Genomic DNA, 24,573 nt, shown 5'->3' on the forward strand with positions numbered 1-24,573 from the left:
TAGCTCTGATTATTCATAATCAAATATTTTACCCATTTTCGCCAAACCTCTCCAAGTTATTCCTTCTGAAACTAAACCTCAACCTAATTTTGTTCAGTCTCAATCTGAAGTTCAACCTTCATTTGAACCTCAGACTAGGGCTGAGCCATTCACTTAAGCCCAAACCCACTCATAAATCATCCAAGACCAGTTTGTTCAAACTCATCCTGAAATTAAAACTGAACAAGTTAACCTAGACCAAACTAATTTTGTACCTAAACATTCTCAGACTCTTCCTGACCAAACCACCTCCCCCAGGGTAATTAAATTGTAGGATTTACACTAGAAAATCCTTGCCATGTATGAAGCGAATGCATTATGAAGATCTTTTCAAACCTTAAGGAAGACTCAACTAAAGTCTCGTAAAAAATACTTAACAAAGTATTAAACGAGGGAGATAACTAAAGCCTCTCTAGAGAGGCTCAACTAAAGTCTCGCATGAGGGATTAAACCAAAGTTTATCCCGGGTGACTTGACTAAAGTCTCGTCAGGAAGACTCAAAAAAGTCTCGCTTGGGGAACTCAGCTAAAGTATTACATGAGGGACTTGACTAAAGTCTCATATAAGGTACTCAACTAAGTTGTCGACTAAGGGAATCAACTAAAGTCTCTTCAGGAATACTTAACAAAATCTCGCCAGGTAGACTCAACAAAGTCTCCCCCGAGGGACTCATCTAATGTTTCATATGAGGTACTCAACTAAAGTCTCGCATGAAGGGCCAAACTAAGTCTCATTTAGAAGGATCATCTAGAATTTCAAGAACTGAAGGAAAAAATAAAGCTTTTTGACTAGGCTCTTGAGGAAGGCTCGAAGAAGAGTCTGGGGTTAAAACACTCAAGCCTCTACGAGCCATCTACTTGAGAGACTCTGTAGTGGTATAATAGAAAAAGGTCTTGGAGGGGGAGGCGAAAGAAATATGCTTAGCTTATCACCCTTATAAAATCTCCCATTTATTAGTTCGAGCGCCCCTTTTCCAGATATGCCTCCTATGACCTTATTTTTTCCGTACACACGATCATGCGTAAAGCATGTATTAGATCAACAAACAATGCACTGATGGTCATTAAAGTTAATTACACTTCCTATATTTCATGGAATCAACCATCCATTAATGAAGTGACTTCTACATTATAGAAATACTCAATTGAGGGTCCAGGGAATTATAAATATACCACGGTTGTGATACGAAAGGGGCAACACGTGAGCTAGCTCTCAATATCATAACAATCCTGAAGGCCTCTGACAATCCTCATCCACTAGGGGTTGACACACATTTGTACGTTTAGTAAGTACATATATAAACCACCCTTTACATAAACTCCCAAGCAATATGAGACTATTTTGGATAGGCCAAAATAATTACCTTCTAGTCGAGGCTAATGGGCACAATGCACATGTCGAGATCCCACATACGTCGCCATTGTTTTGATGTGGAACAAAATTATGTGATGCTGAAGGAATAAACTCTTTCGGTGCGATGACAAGAGCTCTTGACGTGAAAAAGCGGGAAAACCTACAAGGTTAATAGTCCAAGGCCCATGTCAGTAAAATATATATAGTTTGATAGTGAGAATGAGAGAATACCTAATGATAAGTTCTTAGGTTTATATATTGTAGACAATTAAATCTTCTTTCGTCTAGTCCGACGGAAAATGCATGAAATCGGTCAATCAGATCTAGTTGCACTAGTAGCCATGATTAAGTATCTAATCATTAACAATGTCTCACTTATTCTTTTGTTCGCTTAGTGATAGGGATGGAAATAGGCTACGTTAGGCTAAGTTTTAGAAGGTATGAGCCTGATATACGATAAGCTTAAAAGGCTTGAGCTTGGCTTATGGCCTATTATAGACTCTTTTTTTAGCATGATCTAACATTTTTAAAAGTTCGGCCTACCTTAAAAGCCTATTTGAAAGCATGTTTCTCATTAAGGTTTGCAATTAATCCACATTACTTAAGAAGCCATGTAGGCCGACCTATATATGCATTATTCTAAATATATGCATCTATAGGCCAACCTATATATACATTATTCTAAATATATGCATATATAGGCCAACCTATTTAACCCTTTTTCTAATATATATATATATATATATATATATATATATATATATATATATATATATATATATATATATATATATATATATATATATATATATATATATATATATATATATATATATATATATATATATATATATATATATATATATATAGTCAGGGTCAAATGACACAAATGTGTCAAACTTAGTAACATAACACCTACGATAACTTTTTACCGCTTAGTCGTATAACAAAATTCACCGTTGGATGTAAAACTATTATGATATAGATCATGTATATAAACTTTGATATCAATCTAAAATCATTTGATATGTCAAAGAGATGCATAAAAACTAACGTCTTAAAAAACTTCATGAAAAACGTTAATTTTGATCATTCTCTTTAACATATCAAATGATTTTCGATTGATGTTAAATTTTATAGACATAATCTATGTCATAATAACTTTCAATCCAACTATGACTTTTGTTATACGGGTTTACGGTAAAGAGTTATCAGAGATGTCATGTTACTAAGTTTAATAAGGTGTCAAATTTAGTAACATGACACCTCTGATAACTCTTTAGCGGATATTTGTATAGCAAAATTCACCGTTGAATTGAAAACTAACATCACATAGATCATGTCCATAAAATTTAACATCAATAAAAAATCATTTGATATGTCAATGAGATGCATAAAAACTAACGTCTTACAAAACTTTAACAAAACCGTTAATTTTGATCATTCTCTTTAACGTATCAAATGATTTCCGATTGATGTTAAATTTTATGAACATGATCTATATGATGTTAGCTTTCAATCCAACAGTTAATTTTGTTTTACGAATACGCGGAAAAGAGTTATCAGAGGTGTCATATTACTAAGTTTGATACCTTCATATATATAGACTGAACTAAGTCTAAGTCTGACCTATTTAATTAAATAAATATTTAAAAAAGTTTAGACTTGACATTTTTATTAATTAGGCTTGACCTGACCTTAAATAGAGTAGGCTATAGGCCTCTGTAGGCCAGTCTGACCTATTCCCACTTCAACTGAGTTTTGCTAACTCATCTGGATTCATGGGTTGATGTAAACGTATATATGAGATACCAGCTGTAGACTGTTCATTTTAATGTACATCTTTTATATATTTCTCTTGCTGCTGTTTTATATAACTGAAGTTAGATAATCGGTTGTACGATTTATTGTAAGTACAAATCAATGATTAAAACTTAGTGCATATTATTAACTTATATTTGTAATCATGTCAATGTTAATCTGTTGAAGAATGAATTCAAACTTTACAAATGATGGTTCGGTAGACCTGTCATGTGACTCCATATAGGACCTGTCTGATAGTATGAGTTTCTTACTAGTTGATTTAAAAATGCCACTTAATAAATATTTGATACATATTAATTTTTAAGCTTAAATGCATTTTTGGTTCCCCTAATTTGATATTTTTAACTTTTAGTCCTTCCATTTTAAAACTCAGTTTTTGATAATTAGGACCAAAAATTATTTTTTAATGAGTTGGCAATATTGACTACGCTTATTTATTAATTATTTTTTACTGAATAAATTATTAAGTTTTTTATAAGTAATAAATTAAATTAAAATTCCTAAATTTATTACTCTAGACCTATAGCCCATTAAATTTTAAAATGGCCCAAGCACCCATGATAACAAAAAGCTACGCCTAAAATAGCTATATAAAGATTTGTCACATTTTATCAAAAAACAATGTGAGACTTCTTAATTAAGCATATTATAACACCAACAAAGCTTGTCTTTCTCTCAACTCTACAACTCTTTTTTCTGTAACCCCTCATTTCGACCATGCTCACTTCATTCTGCAACTCCTCTTTTTGGTTCTAGTAGTGGAGATGCCTTGACCTTCTCACTGTTTCTTAAAAGGCTCACTTCGTTTTCTTATTTTCAAAGACTTTTATAACAGTTTTAAGCATTTATGTGCGTGGTTAAACATCATAAACTGTAATAAGTTAGCATTTTTACCGTAAGTTTTAGTAAGAGAGTAACAACTAGCATGTCACCATATTAACCTTGTATACGTGATTTTGATTAATTATCCTCATACACATATACACAATTTTCAAATCATGATTAATTACAGTAAAATATACACACTTTTAAAATATACACACACGAATTGTTCATGGAAACTAGAAAATAAGATACTTTAAGCTTCAGTATTTATACAGAGGAGATTAAGCTCCAGGAAGAAAATCATGATTGATTACAATAAAATATACTCACACAATGTATTTATATAGAGACAACTAGCATGACACCAAAATCTTAAAGCGTGTATATGTTATAGTCGTTACCCAATGTTCATTTCTTTGGTGTTTATGCTGGACACGGTGAATTTGGTGGATAAAGTTCTAATTTTGTTAAGAATAGGTTGGTAGAAAAACTATTAACAAATTATGCATTGTTAGAGGATTCTTTTAAGGCTTACAATTCAGTGTTTTTGGATACTAATAATGACTTGTATAAGAATGAGATTAATGATTGTATGAGTTGTACTACTGTGAAGATGGTGTTGGTTATAGGGGACACACTTTTATATTGTGAATGTTGCTGATTCGAGGGCAATGCTGGACAAGATTTTCCTCAATAATGCATAAGCTTTCTTCTCATCTCAAATTATTAATGCCAACAATGAATGTTGTTGCTGAGGATTTTGGATCTATATCAGCCTGAAATAATTATGGTTATAACTGTTAATGTTGTTGATGATGATATAACTGGGTTGTTGATGATGATGACATGGTTAAAAAGTGAGATAGAAAGACAAGATTTATGGATAATTCCCACATCGAGTTTGGATAAAATAGTGTTAGTGTTTATATAACTTTCATATATTAAACATTAATATGTTCTATACTAGGCTTGAACTAAATAGAATTTTGATTAATTAAAAAAAACTTAATCAAAAGTATGAATTTATTTGTTATAAAAATATTATTAAACAAATTAATTAATTATTTAGCAAATATTGCCAACTATTAAACAATTAAATAATTTTTTTGTCTTAATCATTAATGCCTCATATGTAAAATTAGAGGGGAACAACCAAATTTTTAGTGATGTAGAATTTAGGGATTAAAAAGCTAAGTTTTAACATGGCAAGACTAAAAATTATAAAATATCAAACTTGGGGGACAAACGAATATTTAATAGTATTAATTTTTATAATTACAATCTTTCAAAGGCGAAAACCAGGCCACACACATAGATGTGCCTTGAGCTCGAATCTTCACCGCATGATTTGGACACCTAACAACCTCACCACAGTCACGAATATTATCAATTCGAATTTCTTTAGCACGAAACAAACCAACGAATATCCTATTGCCAGTTCATAAAGACTCTTTTACACCTTAGCTTTATCAACCGAAACCTACTAAAGTAAAGCTCGTAACAAAAAGTAGAAACCCGTGGGACCCTCACAATTGATACTAATAATAAATCATACAGCTAAATTACCGACGCAGTATCACGGACCATACACCGCTCATGTAGGTTGATTAAACCCCGAACCACACTTGACCTACCCCAACAAGTCATTTCCAACTTCTTTTTCTATATTTATACCTAAAAACCCTATTTATTTCCCATTTCTTCTACAACTTTCCACTCTTCTCGATCTTTCCGCTACCACTCTCTCTCTTCTACTTCACTACTTCCTCTTCCTTCAACAGCCATGGGTGGTGGTAAGCATAACCGTTTCGTTATTTTTCTTCATTTTTTCGTTGATTTTTACTTCAATTTGTCAAGTTGATCTGATTTCTCCTCTGTGTTTGAATTTTTTTTGAATTTCTCGTGGAGCAGCCAAGGTCAAGATCGGAATCAATGGTAAATACTCTAGTTCCTCCGATCTCTCTTAGTTTCTGCATAGATCGGATTTTTGTGAGTTTTTGATGATTTTTTGTGTGTAACTGACAGGATTCGGAAGAATCGGACGTTTGGTCGCTAGAGTTGCTTTGAAGAGAGATGATGTTGAACTCGTTGCCGTTAACGATCCTTTCATCACCACTGATTACATGGTATATATATATATAGCTCTTGCCTTGATCTACTTTGCTTAATAGTTTCAGATCATAAATATTCTCGGGGTGAAACTTTATTTATTTGTTGATTATTATTTTTGAGTGTTTTAAGCGTTTTTGTTTTAGATCTGATTTTATTTGGTAATTTTTTGGTTGGTTTGGTTTGTGTGTAGACATACATGTTTAAGTATGACAGTGTTCACGGTCAGTGGAAGAACGACGAACTCACCGTCAAGGACTCTAACACTCTTCTCTTCGGTCAGAAGCCAGTTACTGTCTTTGCACACAGGTATATAGTTCTTCAATTCAATTGCTGTGCTTGTGTAGATATGCCTGTAGGTTTTTATGTTATACGAAGTGAATAGTTAATGGATTATCATATGTATTCAGTTTCGGTATTGAGTGTGTTTTAGAGTAGAGTGTCATTACAATATTGATTGTTAATTAACTTTTTTTTTTTGCAATTTGTGTGTTCGATTCATGTTTGATTTATGTGCCTGAATTTGATTTGTGTGCCTCAGGAACCCAGAAGAGATCCCATGGGCCAGCACTGGTGCTGATATCATTGTTGAGTCTACTGGTGTCTTTACTGACAAGGACAAAGCTGCTGCTCATTTGAAGGTTTGCATTTCCGTGGTTTCACCAATTAGTTGTTGATTATTCCTTTGATCGAGTTTGTACATGTGTATGTTGGTATTACATGGTTTGTGTTTCATTTTTCTTTCCTTGATTGTATTCAATTGTTTAAATTTGTCAGTTGCCTATGGTTTTCTTGTTTTCTTGCACATTGCCGTTTACCATTGGACTCTAAAAAATGTATATTATGTTGTGAATCTAGACGGTTTTGTAAGTCAGTCAACCTTTTTTTTCTTTTCTTTTATGATAGTGGTTTTAATACGAGTGTTATGTTTCAATCTGTGTTTAGATCTAGTAGGATTTACAACTTGCTACTTCATATCTTGTTGTTACTCAATGTTGTGGATGTTGTTACTTTTGTAATGATTAGTTTTCTTTATATTGTGAGGGCAGAATGATAATATATTTGTTTTGTTTGATTTAGGGTGGTGCCAAGAAGGTCATCATTTCTGCTCCCAGTAAAGATGCTCCCATGTTTGTTGTTGGTGTTAACGAGAATGAATACAAGCCAGAGTATGACATTATTTCCAATGCTAGCTGCACCACCAACTGCCTTGCACCACTTGCAAAGGTTTTATGAACCAACATATATTTTAGCCTCTAATTTCCCTATTGCTTTGCTGTATCAGGTCTCAACTGTGTTTTGTTTATTCTGCAGGTTATTAATGACAGGTTTGGCATTGTCGAGGGTCTCATGACCACTGTCCATTCCATTACTGGTGGGTATATAGCCAGTGTGTTACTGTTGCATTTGTTAATTCATTCCCAGAGGAATTACTAATTAATTCATTCTCTTGCTGCAATGTTAATAATCAGCCACCCAGAAGACTGTTGATGGACCATCAAGCAAGGACTGGAGAGGTGGAAGAGCTGCTTCATTTAACATCATTCCCAGCAGTACTGGAGCTGCTAAGGTGAGAATATTTGGTTCTGTTTTCAGACTCTTTAGCACTGTTGCAATTATTGCTGTTACCAATATTTGGATTTGGTTTTAATCCGTTCTGTCCCATTAGGCTGTCGGCAAAGTGCTTCCTGCTTTGAATGGAAAGTTGACTGGTATGTCATTCCGTGTCCCAACTGTGGATGTCTCTGTTGTTGACCTTACAGTGAGACTTGAGAAGGCCGCCACCTATGATCAAATCAAAGCTGCTATCAAGTAAGTGCACAATTCTTAGTTTCATTTTCTGATTAAGTATTTCATTAAATTTGTTGAGTTCTATAATATTCAAAGCTGTCCTTAAATCTTGGTCACTATTATAAGTAAAAGTCATTAAATGCTTGTATTACTATTATACTCTTAATTTAATTCAAAAGCATTTAATGTTGGTAGTTTATTCATCAAATATAAATAAGAATATTATAGTAAATTTTACTTTGATTGTACATGAAATCAAAAAAATTAATTACACTTAAGATAATATGTGTTGACCTCATGATATTTAATTCAAAAGCATTTTAATCCGTGTGAAAATAGTTATTTTTGCTTATAAATGTGACCGGAGGGAGTATACTATATGTGTTGACTTCTATGATATTTAATATTTGTGTAGGGAGGAGTCTGAGGGCAAGTTGAAAGGAATCCTTGGTTACACTGAAGATGATGTGGTCTCCACTGACTTTATTGGTGACACCAGGTAAATATAATACTTGCAGTTTAGAAGTGTTGTGCATTGAATATAATTCATTATTGTTGAGTTAATGTTGTTTCTAATTAATGTTACCAGGTCAAGTATCTTTGATGCCAAGGCAGGGATTGCCCTAAATGACAAGTTTGTTAAGCTTGTCTCATGGTATGACAACGAGTTGGGCTACAGGTAATCATCTGTCTTATCTTTTTCTTATGGTCGGTGGTCCCTTGTTTGTTACCTGCTTACCTTGATTGAAATCCTAGTAGTGGAAACCAACTATATTTGCTCCTTATTCAACCATCTAATTATTGTGTTTGTATAATTTGCTGCAGTACCCGTGTGGTCGACCTCATTGTTCACATTGCTAAACAACTTTAAGTTGGAACTGCAGTTGGGTAGTGCTATGAATTGGCCTACTTTTGTTTCTTTACCATCCATTAGCAGCCTAGCGGCAGTTAGGCCTCTTTTCATGTAATAAGTTGATTTGCTGAAGTTTACATGGTATGAACTGCAGTGTTTTTGGTTGCTTAGTAGTACATTAAGCAATGAGCTGTTTTGGATTTTGATGTATTGGCTGAGTTTTTATTGGTGTGATAAATAAATCATTTCCGTCATGTTTTCCTTGGCCAATTCATGGGGCATTAAAAAACTAACTATTTCATGAAAAAAAATTAAGGCGATTCCTTCAAAAAATTGAGGCCAGGTTTGTTCGTTATTCAATGAATACAAAATTGCTTAATGACCAAACAGTTTCTGGAAACTGTTCAAAATCACCCGACTTAAATTAACACTAAATTTTGTGGCTATTTTGAAATCGGCAATGTCTAATTTGATTGTGAATACATTTTTAACTCTTTTGAAATCAAATATTTGATACATTGAATATATTGACGTTTATTTTGAATACATATTTTGAAAAATATGTTTTTCGATTTGATTTTGAATACAATGTTTCAAGGCACATTTTAACTCTTTTGAAATATAAGATGAATTTCAACTTATTGTTTGATCGTTCAGTAAAACTATAATAATTTTAAATTTGAATGTCGTATTCTTATTTTGATTATTGAAAAGTCGGGTTCTTTTGTTTTTATTTTAATTTTAATTTTAATATATTTGCCTTTTTATTTTAATTTTAATATATTTGCCTTTTAATTTTAATTTTAATATATTTGCCTTTTAATTTTAATTTTAATATATTTGCCTTTTGACAAACGAGACCAGGCCGATATTTGAAAAAGAAAATAAATATGAGACACACGTTTATTAGTTAAATATAGATTTAGCCTTTTCATTCGTTCAACTTTTATTAATATATTTATGTAATATCTTTTGCTTGATAAGGACTGACAGATTTTAGTTATGATTTTCTATTTATTTTTTTTTGAAAATTCATTCCCACTTTCGGAAATTTGACAATTGTTTTAAATACAACGTACTATTTTTATAAATCATACTATCAATCTTAAAACATATTATTTAAAATATCCTAACAAGTTACTGTGATATTTAATTAAAATATCCTAACAAGTTACAGTAGCAAAGTGTAATCGGTGGACATAATTATGTCAATTGGTTACACCTGGAGCGTTTCAGTTTTTATTTTGTTTGATAATTGTACATCGTCTTGTATTTGTATAAATACTTTTAGAGTATCTTGTGTATGAATTAATTCCACATTTTCATCTTCAATCACTTTCTTTAATTCTCTCTCACTCTCTTCACTCAATTACTTAATTCTTCACCAACCTAGTGGTTTCAATTTTTAACATTTGACATCAAGAGTCTGGTTCGACCCATCAAACACCTAGTGTGGAATCATGATTTCTGTTCTCAATGAAAGAATTCCTGCAAATCTATTTATCCTTGATGTGAAGAACTACGACAAATGGTGCAAGAAAATGAAGGCGTTGTTAGGCTACCAAGATATTTTTGAAGTGATCAAGAACGGTGTGAATCTTCTTGTTGAAGATGCAACGACTGCACAATGAGCATCTCATGAGGAAGAAGAGAAAGATTTCAAGATGCTGTTTTTGATCCCTCAGTGCGTTGATATAGATAATTTTGAGAAAGTTGGTGATTGCAAATCATTGAAGCAAGCGTGAACTTTTTTGGGGAAGGTGTATGCAGGGGTTGACAAAGTGATAGTTGTGAGGTTACAAACTTACAAACGTCAGCTTGAGTTGATTCAAATGGAAGAGAAGAAGACCATAAATGATTTTACAACGAAAATTACTCGGTTGGTGAACCAAATAAAAGCATGTGGAGAAACTATCATAGATCAATATGTTGTCGCGAAAATCTTATGCTCTTTGATGTCTAAATTTGATAACATAATCGTAGCGATTGAGAAATCAAAGGATCTTGCGACAATGAACAATGATGCATATAAGCAGAGAATGGAGGAAAGGAATGTTGAAAAGGCACAAGCGGATATCACTTTGGGAACCCGTTTCAATGACAGAGACAAGAAGGCGAAGGGAAAGTGTCTATGAGCAAAGGTAGAGGGAAATTTCATATTTTTAGTGGAATAGAGTCCCAAAGTTCCAAGAATTTAACATTCCAAAAGGGTAAAAACAATGGCAATAGGGCTGTTGGATCATACAACTTTAGAGGAGGCAATGTAAGAGGTAGAAGAATGGTTGACAAGAGTAATGTGCAGTGCTAAAGTTGTTAAAAGCTTAGTCATTTTGCAAGATAGTGCAATGCCAACAAGAAAGAACCTCAAGAAGATGAAGCTAGAGTTGTTAGACTAGATTTGTATCCTGATGTGTATGCGAGTTCATTTGATTGGTGGAAATAGATGTTTTGTCACATTCACTGATGATCATAGTGAAAAGTTATGTACATACCTAATCAAGAGAAAATATGAGGTATTCGAATTGTTTAAGAAGTTCAAGTACATGGTTGAAAGATAAAAAGACCACAAGCTAAAAGTTCTTAAAATAGATGGTGGAGGAAAATATGTCTCAAACGACTTTAGGAGGTTTCGTGATCAAGAAGGTAAAGTAAATGAGGTAGTACCACCTTATACACCTGTTCACCTGGTGTTTTGGTAAACTTCGAGTCTCTTTTTAAAGGTTACTTGCGAGATCGACCAGAGAATCTCAAAACAGTGCTTTCGTTTGCAAGAGTTTTTGTGAGAAGTTCTTTTGTTTTAGTTATGAAAACGAGGGTGTTTGACACAACGTCTAACACACTTAGAATAATATTTTTTTGTAAAAAACGTATTTGGTGAAAATTAAACCAATAATAAACAAAGGAAAAGGACAAGAATAAAAGGTAAATGTCATAACATTTAAAGTTTGCAGAAAATTAGATAGTTCAAACATACATAGCCCTTGTTTTACTCATTTCGCTCGTTCAATTGGGTACTTTGAGTGTTACAGCGTGCAGGCGTTTGTAAAATTGTGAACCTCTAAAATTATGTACAAAATTCTTTATTTATAGTGCATAAAAATAACTACTTTATGGAGGTTGAAGACCTCCTTGAGAGCCCCATGTTCTTCAACTTAACTTCCACGCTTCCACGTTCTACATTCAGGTACCTTTTTCCCTCCAAATCTTTAACCTGCCTGAAACACACTTTTTATTTGAATCTCTTTTGGGCCTTTTGCCCGCTTCTTGGGCTTTTAAGTACTTCTAGGCCCAATAAGCTACTTTGCCCTTTTGCTTCTTAGTCGACCAAATATGGTTCGACTTGAGAATATTTCTCTAATAAAGCTTTTTATTCTCTTTGGAAGGATTTTAGCTCAGTCAAAAATCTCAGCCAACAATTTGCCCCCCAAAATGTCCCTTTCGACTGGAAGAAGAGACGGGCATTTTCAATTGGCGCTTCTAATGCATGCTGACGTCATTTTAATAATTTCTTTCCGAATGCCAAGTCAGAGCGCATGCGGCCGCTTCCCTACTTTCTAGATTCAACTTCATAGGATCAACGTGGGTCCGATCTTTCACTAACTTCCTCAAACGTTTTCCATTCATTTGACATGTGTTTGCCCATGAACCACAACTTTCTCCAAAATGGATTTATGCTATGAAGGAGGAGCTGGAATCAATTGAGAAGAATAATACTTAGAAGTTAGTTGATATACTCGAAGGAATTAAGTAAATTGATGTAAGATGGGTGTACAAAGTAAAGGTAAATCCCAAGGGTGAAATAATCACGCATAAGGCTCGATTAGTTGCAAATGAATTTTTGCAAAGAGATGGCATATACTTTGAACAAGTATTTGCACCAGTGACTAGAATTGAAACAATTAGGATAGTTGTTGGTATTGTGAATAACAATAATTAGTTTGTCTACCAAATGGATGTTAAATATGTGTTTTTAAACAGACCGCTTGGAGAAGAGGTATATGTACAGTAACCCCTAGTTTTGTTGTGAAAAACCAAGAATCAAAATTATACAAATTGAAGAAAGAGTTGTACGGTTTGAAACAAGCTCTAAGAGCTAGGAACAAGAGGATATATGGTTTCTTAAAGGATATTGGCTTCAATAAGTGTGTATTCGAACATGGTGTGTATGTGAAGAAGGATATAAATGAAGGGAGTGATAATCCTTTGTTTTTATGTAGACGGTTTGTTGATTACGAGCAGCGATGAAAAATGCATTTCTAGGTTCAAGAGTGAGCTTATGGAAGAGTTTGAGATGACCAACCTTGGCCTAATGACATATTTCCTTAATATTGAGTTTTACTAGCCCAAGAAGGGTCTGCTCATCAACCAAATAAGGTATGTGTAATACGGTGAACTGACTTTTAATATTTGAAAATGTTGCGGATAGCAAGAGTCGCCACCGACTTTTATTTTATCCAATTTATAGAAAGGCTAAAAGAACAGAAAAAGACCTTTTGAAAAGATTTTGAGTTCGGGGGGTAAGTTATGCAAAGGGAAGGTGTAAGGCACCCTTTGCATCCATGGTTATCCATGGGCTCTTAATTGCTTAGCTCACTTTTGTATTGTTTGAAATGTTTGAAAAGGAGGTGTGAAAAGTAAAAACTTTGAAAAAAGAACCTTAGCTTGTAAATAAGCGTAGTCTTTTAAATTTGATTTAAAAAAGAGTGGGAAAAGAGTTTTGAATTTTAGAGCAAGAAAGAGTGGGAAAAGAGTTTTGAATTTTAGAGCAAGCAATTAATAGCAACTACCCTAAGTTAGAAAAATTGTTTTTTTAGCTTTTCGAGGCGAAAGAGTCTATCCGTACCATAAGAGGGTAGGAAGCCTTTCAATTGGATGTGAAGGGTCATCGAGAAATCGTTCGCCATAAGACTGTCCCATGCCATAAAGAGGGCAAGTAGTCTAAGGGAAGGATATAATAGTCATTTTATCTATTTAGGCATCATGCGAGGATACCTTAGCAATTTGGGACAATCATTTTATAAGGCAACATCGAGGGAGTTTCAATAACTTGGAAGGCGACAGGCAACATTGCTTTAGGTATCCTCGGAATCGAGGGACTTGACTATTTAATACACTTAGAGGCAACAGGCAACAATTAAGGCGACAAGGCAACCAGAGGGATTACCCTAAAGGTGTGTGGGTGCACAATCACGTGAATTCAGTTCGATTATTTATCTTGTGAGTTAGTGATCTAGGTTCTGTTAAAGGCTTGCACTCCCTAAGATTACTAACCACGCAGTTAAAATCATACAGAAATTAAAGGCAGAAAGGTAAATATCCTACGCTATTACAAAAAACACCTGTGGGGATGGGGAAGTTTAAAACACTGAAAAAATAAGAGGGATGAATAATTATCTTGAGCCTTGATTTTCCTCGAATCCTTGATCAACTCTACAAATTAAGAGGAAAATAAATAAGGGTGAGTGTATGAATGATTCATTGACTATTTGTGTCTGTAAGGCAAAAAGAAAAAATAAAATAACATATAAAAAGAGGGTTAGAAACTTAGCTTCTTGATTGGCATGGCGCGTAGTCGAAGGATTTCTGATGGTAACCCTGAAATATCGCACAAAGAAAGAGAAAAATTCTCAGTGTAGGAAGGATCCTTGTAAACCCCGATTAGGGCGCAAGTTAACTATAGTTAATAGAATAAATAAAATCAGATTAATTAATTATTGGTTTTTTATCCTAATTAATTAAATCGGTAAAGATAACATTTTCAATTAAATTACCTAATTCTAATAAGTATTCTAATCAATTTAAAAGAAACATTAAACTAATTAAATGATTAAACAACATTAATTTAATTATTGAATCACATAAAAATTATTATTAAAACTTAATTAAATTAATTATTTAATTAAAATAATTTTATGAAAAAAAGAAATTTTTGTTTTTATTTTATTTTTAAAAAAAAGGGGTTTTATCTAAAACAAATGAATAATATAAAAAGATTTATTGAAAAAAATAAATGATCAAATAGAACAACAAACAATTAGGTAATCTAAAAATAAATAAAAATTAGAAAAGGAAAACTCAGCTCGGGTTCAGTGTTATTGGCCCTCTGACGGTGTACCATGGAAACCGCATGCTGGGATCCTTAGATCTGACATCGTATTGATCCAACGGTAGAGAAGCGAGCGAGCATCATGGGCGTGTGATGGAAGGATGCGCTGAATCTGGAACCAAAACACCATCAGATGAAAAATAAAAATACTTGGACTTACCAGGGATCGATCCCTGGTTCTTTGGATTACATATGTGCCTTCTCACCCTTTGAGCTATGACCTTCAATTGTTATTGAATCAAATAAGAAACAATATATACAAAAGAAATAATTTGAAAACTTTTTAAAAAAATCAACGGAAGCGCGCCGCCCCAATGTTCCTCTCCGTCTTCGCGACATCCATGGCTATACCTCTCCGTCTCCTGCAAATCAATCATGAAAACGCACAACAATAATCCAGATTGCCTGTACGCAACCTCACGAGTCTAATGGAACATTCAATTGAGTCTGAATCGGCCATGGCTAAGTATCCCCCAAATCGAAACCACACAACCCTAACTATGGTGGATCATGTTTCCTGCATTTAGACAAAAATTAAACAACCCAGAACCATTGTACGGAACCTCAAGAACTTGAATATGTATCGAAACACGTTTATGATGCATCTATGAATAAGATCGAAGGTTAAAACGAATATGCAAACCGTGAACGTAGAGAAGATGATTCTTGATGCCTTAGTCGTTCGTGATGAGTGTGTTCGCTTCAGAGTATGCCGAGAGAGATTCTTGGATCCTCAGGAGGTCTTGAATTGTCCTCACAAATACCCTGCCTCCTTCTCTAATTCTACGAATGCTGCTTTTCAGAATAGGATTCAGACTACTCTGAAGCAGCCAAAAAAACTCTCTATCTGCAACAAATAACTTGAAAAACACAAGGATTAGTGATAATGAAAATTTTATTCAAAAATTGAAGCACTTGGATTTGGTTTACAATCCTTCTGTATTTCTCATTAATGTGAATAATGTTGCTGAAAGTTGCAAGGCTTGACGAGTTCGGTTTTGCAACTTGCTGGAGTTACGAATGATGATGATGTTTTGAATCTGCAGGTGTGGTATGAGTCCGTTTGTGAGTCCGTTGTAGCTTCAAAGGTTGTGTTGATGGATCGGTGTAGTATCGCTGCTCTGAGATGCGGTTTACGACCTGTGTGTAAAATTGTTAGGTTAGGATTTCTCCCCTTTGGCTGAATGAAAGCACCATATTTATATTAAAAAATAAATAAATTAGGCAAACTAAAAAAAATAGAATAAGATTTGATGACAATTAACCAATTAAATTTGATTTGATTTCTAAATTATGATTATTTTGATCAATGTCATAGAAACTATCCTAAAATAAAAGTGGAATGAAATCAATTCAAATATTTTTTTGTATTTTGGATTTTTTTTGACTAAAAAAAGCATGAAATCAAGATTTAAATGGGAAATTAATATTTTTTAAAATTAATTAAAATAAAAAAACGAAAAATACAATTTAATTAATAAAAAGAGACATTTTTGTGATAAAATAATAAAGTTAGTAACAAAATAAAAAGATGAAAAACGTCAGAAGTGGGATTCGAACCCGGGACCTTACACCCGCAAGTCTTACACTCTTACCAAATGCGCCATCAATTTTATTCGTAATAATGTGACATTTGCAAATATATGAGGGCAAATTTTGGGGTATGACAGCTGCCCCTGTTCAATTTTCTTAAACCTGAAGATGTAGATTGGCCTGTGTGCCTGTCGGAGTCTGAAGGTAGAAGAGGATTGAACACTAGAATACCCAAGAATATGCCCTAGCTGAAGCAGGGACTTTTGCCGGAGACAGGCTTAAAGATGCCATCTGATTTGAAGATGCCATCAAACGTTTGAAGAGTTGTTTGTCTAAAGCAGATGCTTTTCAGACTGGATCATATGCATTGATTGTATCTGAAGGAGAGATGAAGTAATGTCTTACAGAAGACTACCTGGAAAGGTTCCTGAAAAGGATGGATCCCTGGCTGATGCAAAGGAGTTTAGGCTTTAACCAATGCTCGGGAAGCACTGTCTTGTAGAAGATTAACTGAGAGGCTCCTTGAAAGGGCAAGAGATGTCTTAGAAGAGATTGGATATCTATTTAAGGTAAGATTATCTTTGAGAGGTTGAGATATGTCTTTGAACAAAACTAACCTAAAAAGGGTAAGGCATGTCTTAGAGGAGACCATCTAGAGAGACTCCTAGAGAGGACGTGAAATGTCTTAAACAAGGCTACCTAGAAAGGCTCCTAGAAAGGATACGAAACATCTTAGAAAAGATTACCTAGAAAGGCTCCTAGAAAGGATATGAAACATCTTAGAAAAGATTACCTAGAAAGGTTCCTAGAATGGATATGAAACATCTTAGAAAAGATTGCCTAGAAAGGTTCCTAGAAAGGATATGAATCATCTTAGAAAAGATTACCTAGAAAGGTTCCTAGAAAGGATATGAAACGTCTTAGAAAAGATTACCTAGAAAGGTTCCTAGAAAGGATATGAAACATCTTAGAAAAGATTACCTAGAAAGGTTCCTAGAAAGGATATGAAACATCTTAGAAAAGATTACCTAGAAAGGTTCCTAGAAAGGAAGATGGATGTCTTAGAAAAGACTACCTAGAGAGGTTGTGATATGCCTTAAACAAGACCGACCTAGAAAGGATATGAAGTTCTTTGATTGCTTCTGAATTATCTTTGAAGAAAGACCCGGAATGGAGTGTCAGAATTGTATTTGTCTTGAATGAATGTTGAGATTGAATCGTTGATATGATTGTATTTGCACCGCACTTGGATGATAATATTCTTTTGATTATGAAATGACCTGAAAAGGAAAGATTAGTTTTATGCAATGTCATGATGCATGTATTGAGATTCTCGAAATAAACGATAGTACTGTATGTTAGGCATGTATTTATGAATGATACAGGGATGAACTATGTAGTCGGAGCATATTGATAACTCTTGTATAACAACTGCTGGTTGAGAAAATAAATCTCTGTGTGCTGTTGGAGATAATGACAAGAGAATTCCTGTCTTTCGTTTGATAATATCCATATGGGGATTTTTGATCTTCGCTTGGGGATGAGATTGACCTGAGTGATCTGATCCTGATGTATCCTGGGGACAAGATAGAAGAATGGTCTTCTGACATACTATCTGACCAGATTTCTGAGCATCCGCTTTAATGGAAGTAGCGAGTATAAACCATGCTAGAGAAGAAGATTGTGTCGGAAAACCGGCAATGTCGGAGGTATAGAATCTGTTTGGGAACCAAGTCTCTGTTAGGAAGAGATTATTTGGAGATAACTTCTTGAGGATTGCTATGTGGGGATATATTATGAAAACTGCTCTGTGGGGGAGATTCCCAGAGATTTTCAATTTTTTATTGCCCCTTGTCTCTGAGTACTTGCTGTTTGAAAAACACTTGCGAGAGTATACCTGCTCCTGGTATCAATAGCTTGGTATGCTCGATACTTGAATTTGGAATTAGAACTTCAAAGAAGAGATAGATACTGACATCATCTGAAAATAGCATTTGTTGAGATTTATGTGACATGCCCCAGTGATGCACTAACTTCTCTGGTTTTACAGTGCCTCTGAGAGATTCTATGAATTGTGACCAGCTTTCCCCCAGTAGGTGGGATAATGATACATTGTGCCCCTTGTGTAAACAAGCTTTTAGCTGATCGAGTCATGCATACGAGACGTCTCTGCAATTTATTCGTCGGGAGGACTTTTAGTCATTAATTATGCCCCATGCAGTTTCTTCCTGATGTCAAACATTTGAAATTACGTAGACAAAATTGTTTTATAATGACACCCATAAAAATGCAATGCATATGCCTGTCTTGGAGTTTAAAAACATTTTTAGTAAAACAAAAGATGTAAGAACGTGATATTTGTAAAAACATGATATCAACTCAGGATTTTTGGTAAACTTTAAGGAGTCAGGATACCCTTTTTGTGACAGTACGCTTTCGAACTAACCATGCTTCAGTTAGGACTTTCAAGGGTTGTAACGTGGCTTGGTTCACGGTTTAAGAAACAAAGGATAAAGGCTCAAAATTTATTTGTACCCATCCCAATCTTCGTGATGTTCTTCGATCTTATGCTCAGTTAACTTTGCATTTAAGTTATAGCAGGTCTTGAAGTCGTAATGTTGACATTTGATGATGGTTGAAGCACCAGAAGTTTATTTGAAAAGGCAGTCATCCTTTTTGTAATTTTTTCTTTTGTCGAGGATTTGTAGTAACCTTTTTTTTTTTTTTTTTACTTTATTATCCCTAACTTTTGCCTGAACTGTTTATTTTGAAATTACAGTCAGCGGGATGTTTCGATTTTTGATAAGTCTCCTTCTTAAAAGTTTTCTTTTTCCTTTATGGATATTGACTGCCTGACTTGAGAATTACGAGGATCCATCACTTGTGTAAAGCACCTGGTATGTTTGAATTAACTGAGTAACTACCCTGCCCCAGGTTATGAGTAAGGGTTTTAATCTGTATGAGAAAGAAAACTTCTACTTCTTAGGCTCAGAGGGGTTGACGAGGGATTAACATCCTTATATCTCCACTGTTTAGGAATTGAAACAATGCCTGTACATCATCAGCATAGTCTGTTTGAAAGCGTACTGTATGAGGTTGCGGTATCGTTTTCGTCATCCTCCCTCAAAAGGCTTACAGCTTTAGCGAGAGTTAAATATCATAAAGAAAACCAAGTAAAAACAAAGTTTAATATAGAAATAGGAAGAGAAATAAATCAAGACAAACGTATGCAATGCATTAATGATTATGATAAAATTAATAGAGTCTGACATAAGACGAATGTTTAAAAAAACAGGAAAGAAATTGCGAATGCGAGTAAATTAATGATCTAAATAGCCATCCTTTAGACTTTGTGTGGCTCCTCTGGTTGGCCAAATTCGACGACCCCTTCTTCAATCAAGTCTTGAATTTTATGTTTCAATGGTCCACAAGCTTCTGTATCGTGACCAGGACTATTTGAATGGTAAGCACATCTTGCATGATGCTTGTACCCAGGGACGGGATTAGCAGGAGCTGAGTATGGAGGCAGTAGAGTTATCAAACTCCGATCAAGTAAGTGTTGCAAAGCTTGAGCCAATGGCATGTGTAGTGGGGTAAATGACCTTTTGGGTTTGGATTTCCAAGTACGTTGGCCACCTTGTTGCTTACGCCGATCTGTCTTTTGTTGTTGTTGTGTTGGAGCTTGACTAGGGACCAAGACTGCCCCAACAGCGTTGGATTCATTCCTCCCATTGTATGGTTTTTTAATAGTACCAGAAGAAGTAGCCACCTGAATTTTTCCGCTTCGGATACCACTTTCAACACGTTCTCCAGTCAGTATGAGGTCGGTGAAACCAGACGAGGAGCTTCCAAGTAAATGGCTGTAGAAAGGACCGGTCAGTGTATTCATGAACATATCGACCAATTCTTTGTCAGTCAAGGAGGGTTTGACTCTTCCAGCTAGATCTCTCCATTTTTGAGCATACTCCTTGAAACTTTCCTCGGGTCCCATAGACATGCTTTGTAGTTGCATGCGAGTTGGTGCGAGGTCAGCATTGTATTGGTATTGCTGGTAGAAAGCAACAACCAAATCTTCCCAAGTACGGATGTTGGTACCCTCCAGTTGATAGTACCATTCGAGTTGAGTCCCAGACAGACTCTCTTGGAAGAAGTGGATCCACAGTCTTTTGTCTCCAGTATGAGGTTGGATCTTCCTCACATAAGACCTCAAGTGTAGTTTAGGACAGGAGACTCCATCATACTTAGCAAAGGCGGGAGTTTTGAATTTTGGAGGAATAACGACCCCAGGAACGAGTCCAAGCTCTTCACAATCCAGCCCAGGTACCTTCTGAATTTCCACGCTTCTCAGACGCTCTTCTAACATCTTGTATTTGTCATCAGGATGTTCATCCTCATGGTGATAGTCCTCTTCTTCTTCAGAGGGTTTGGCAGAATCATGGTTACTTTTTGCATCGGTTTTGATACTAGTATCATCATCTTGCTCCTCCTCATCACTGTCTTCAGAGGGTTCAGCATCCCTGAGTTGCAAGATCGGTCTAAGCTTTTTCCCCAGAGTCTTCTTACCTTTCTTCTTCTTCCTAGTCAGGAGTGTCTTCAGTTCATCTTGCCCCTTGGACAAGTTCAGGATCAGATCTTGAAACTGGGCGTTCTGAGCTTGAAGGTCTTTGACTGATTGCTCGAGATTCATGATGCTGAAAAAAACAGCGAGGTGGTAAGAAACCTGTGGTGGAAACCTGTGATGCAATGTTATGAATGCAGATGCAATACTTCCAAGGATCTCTGGAAATTTAGTTAGCAACATTGGAACATGATTCGATCGCTTCTTCGTCTGAAGAACTCTGATTTTTTGGATGTTCTTCTATGGGAATCAAGCTCACCATATCCGGTGGGTCATAGCCTCTGATTCGGGAACTTCTGAATTTGAAGGTACATGGCTAGAGGAAAATAAATCCTCTTGCCCCTTGATAAGAATTCAGTCCTTGATAAGAGCACCTGAATTTGTGCGCCCTAAATTCCTAAGATCCTTGAAAGGGTTAGTTAAATCATGTTATGCTTATGATGTCATGATGTCATGAATGTTATGCGAATGCAGTTCATTAGGCACAACGTGAGATAGTAAGGACGAGTGAGTCCCACAAGAAAACCTACAAGAAAACCAAAGGGTTAGTAGCAAGCACAAACAAGTCACACAAGTGTCCTTAGGTTTAAAGGCTTGCGTGAAGTTCGTAGGTAAGTACCCTTCCCACTGAAGTTAAGTTGGTTCAACCTGTCCTAGAATAGTAACCGGGTTCTATGGTGCTCATATCCCTGATCTTTCTCGCGGGCATTGTCTCAACATGGCACTCGATCGGCCAGCCAAAAGCATCCCTAGAGTCCAATCTCAATGAGTGTAGCATCGAGTATCAACCGGCTTCAGTCAGGAATCCAAAGCCAGCTATCTCGCTACTTCCTATAGGCCAAAGTCAAGTTCAACTAAGGTTCTAAGGGCGAATTAGTGCTTGTGACACCACGCGGTAGCCAAATGTCTCCTCGATCATATTCAAGGGCCATCAGGACAAACCAAAGCGTCGCACTAACGGTGGCCACCAGTTCAACCATAACGATACATGTCGTACAGCCTCCCTGGTCTCATGCCACATACCTAAGGTACACTAGATCCGGGTGTAGGATCTTTCACACAATAGAATACCCAAAACAGCCTTTAAAGATAAAGCAAACAAGTCAAACAAATTTAAAGTGATCCTAGCTCTAAGGTAACCCCTCTTTTATTCGAAAGCATCCCCAGCAGAGTCGCCAGTTCTGTAATACGGTGAACTGACTTTTAATATTTGAAAATGTTGCGGATAGCAAGAGTCGCCACCGACTTTTATTTTATCCAATTTATAGAAAGGCTAAAAGAACAGAAAAAGACCTTTTGAAAAGATTTTGAGTTCGGGGGGTAAGTTAGGCAAAGGGAAGGTGTAAGGCACCCTTTGCATCCATGGTTATCCATGGGCTCTTAATTGCTTAGCTCACTTTTGTATTGTTTGAAATGTTTGAAAAGGAGGTGTGAAAAGTAAAAACTTTGAAAAAAGAACCTTAGCTTGTAAATAAGCGTAGTCTTTTAAATTTGATTTAAAAAAGAGTGGGAAAAGAGTTTTGAATTTTAGAGCAAGAAAGAGTGGGAAAAGAGTTTTGAATTTTAGAGCAAGCAATTAATAGCAACTACCCTAAGTTAGAAAAATTGTTTTTTTAGCTTTTCGAGGCGAAAGAGTCTATCCGTACCATAAGAGGGTAGGAAGCCTTTCAATTGGATGTGAAGGGTCATCGAGAAATCGTTCGCCATAAGACTGTCCCATGCCATAAAGAGGGCAAGTAGTCTAAGGGAAGGATATAATAGTCATTTTATCTATTTAGGCATCATGCGAGGATACCTTAGCAATTTGGGACAATCATTTTATAAGGCAACATCGAGGGAGTTTCAATAACTTGGAAGGCGACAGGCAACATTGCTTTAGGTATCCTCGGAATCGAGGGACTTGACTATTTAATACACTTAGAGGCAACAGGCAACAATTAAGGCGACAAGGCAACCAGAGGGATTACCCTAAAGGTGTGTGGGTGCACAATCACGTGAATTCAGTTCGATTATTTATCTTGTGAGTTAGTGATCTAGGTTCTGTTAAAGGCTTGCACTCCCTAAGATTACTAACCACGCAGTTAAAATCATACAGAAATTAAAGGCAGAAAGGTAAATATCCTACGCTATTACAAAAAACACCTGTGGGGATGGGGAAGTTTAAAACACTGAAAAAATAAGAGGGATGAATAATTATCTTGAGCCTTGATTTTCCTCGAATCCTTGATCAACTCTACAAATTAAGAGGAAAATAAATAAGGGTGAGTGTATGAATGATTCATTGACTATTTGTGTCTGTAAGGCAAAAAGAAAAAATAAAATAACATATAAAAAGAGGGTTAGAAACTTAGCTTCTTGATTGGCATGGCGCGTAGTCGAAGGATTTCTGATGGTAACCCTGAAATATCGCACAAAGAAAGAGAAAAATTCTCAGTGTAGGAAGGATCCTTCTAAACCCCGATTAGGGCGCAAGTTAACTATAGTTAATAGAATAAATAAAATCAGATTAATTAATTATTGGTTTTTTATCCTAATTAATTAAATCGGTAAAGATAACATTTTCAATTAAATTACCTAATTCTAATAAGTATTCTAATCAATTTAAAAGAAACATTAAACTAATTAAATGATTAAACAACATTAATTTAATTATTGAATCACATAAAAATTATTATTAAAACTTAATTAAATTAATTATTTAATTAAAATAATTTTATGAAAAAAAGAAATTTTTGTTTTTATTTTATTTTTAAAAAAAAGGGGTTTTATCTAAAACAAATGAATAATATAAAAAGATTTATTGAAAAAAATAAATGATCAAATAGAACAAAAAACAATTAGGTAATCTAAAAATAAATAAAAATTAGAAAAGGAAAACTCAGCTCGGGTTCAGTGTTATTGGCCCTCTGACGGTGTACCATGGAAACCGCATGCTGGGATCCTTAGATCTGACATCGTATTGATCCAACGGTAGAGAAGCGAGCGAGCATCATGGGCGTGTGATGGAAGGATGCGCTGAATCTGGAACCAAAACACCATCAGATGAAAAATAAAAATACTTGGACTTACCAGGGATCGATCCCTGGTTCTTTGGATTACATATGTGCCTTCTCACCCTTTGAGCTATGACCTTCAATTGTTATTGAATCAAATAAGAAACAATATATACAAAAGAAATAATTTGAAAACTTTTTAAAAAAATCAACGGAAGCGCGCCGCCCCAATGTTCCTCTCCGTCTTCGCGACATCCATGGCTATACCTCTCCGTCTCCTGCAAATCAATCATGAAAACACACAACAATAATCCAGATTGCCTGTACGCAACCTCACGAGTCTAATGGAACATTCAATTGAGTCTGAATCGGCCATGGCTAAGTATCCCCCAAATCGAAACCACACAACCCTAACTATGGTGGATCATGTTTCCTGCATTTAGACAAAAATTAAACAACCCAGAACCATTGTACGGAACCTCAAGAACTTGAATATGTATCGAAACACGTTTATGATACATCTATGAAT

The 24,573-nt window shown here is 35.2% G+C and overlaps 1 protein-coding gene across 1 annotated transcript; it reads left to right on the forward strand.

Moving 5' to 3' along the window:
• The first annotated feature begins 5,692 nt into the window (after window positions 1–5,692).
• On the forward strand, window positions 5,693–9,048 carry LOC131636836 (glyceraldehyde-3-phosphate dehydrogenase, cytosolic). The gene is made up of 12 exons (XM_058907434.1): window positions 5,693–5,834; window positions 5,953–5,976; window positions 6,067–6,167; window positions 6,344–6,459; window positions 6,692–6,791; window positions 7,231–7,377; window positions 7,465–7,525; window positions 7,623–7,720; window positions 7,820–7,962; window positions 8,357–8,440; window positions 8,531–8,620; window positions 8,767–9,048. The coding sequence occupies exons 1-12, from the start codon at window positions 5,825–5,827 to the stop codon at window positions 8,810–8,812; spliced, it is 1,020 nt and encodes a 339-aa protein (XP_058763417.1). The 5' UTR covers window positions 5,693–5,824; the 3' UTR covers window positions 8,813–9,048.
• Window positions 9,049–24,573: the final 15,525 nt, after the last annotated feature.

The sequence above is a fragment of the Vicia villosa genome, linkage group LG1 (assembly GCF_029867415.1).
Source record: "Vicia villosa cultivar HV-30 ecotype Madison, WI linkage group LG1, Vvil1.0, whole genome shotgun sequence".
In the NCBI taxonomy this organism is placed as follows: domain Eukaryota; kingdom Viridiplantae; phylum Streptophyta; class Magnoliopsida; order Fabales; family Fabaceae; genus Vicia; species Vicia villosa.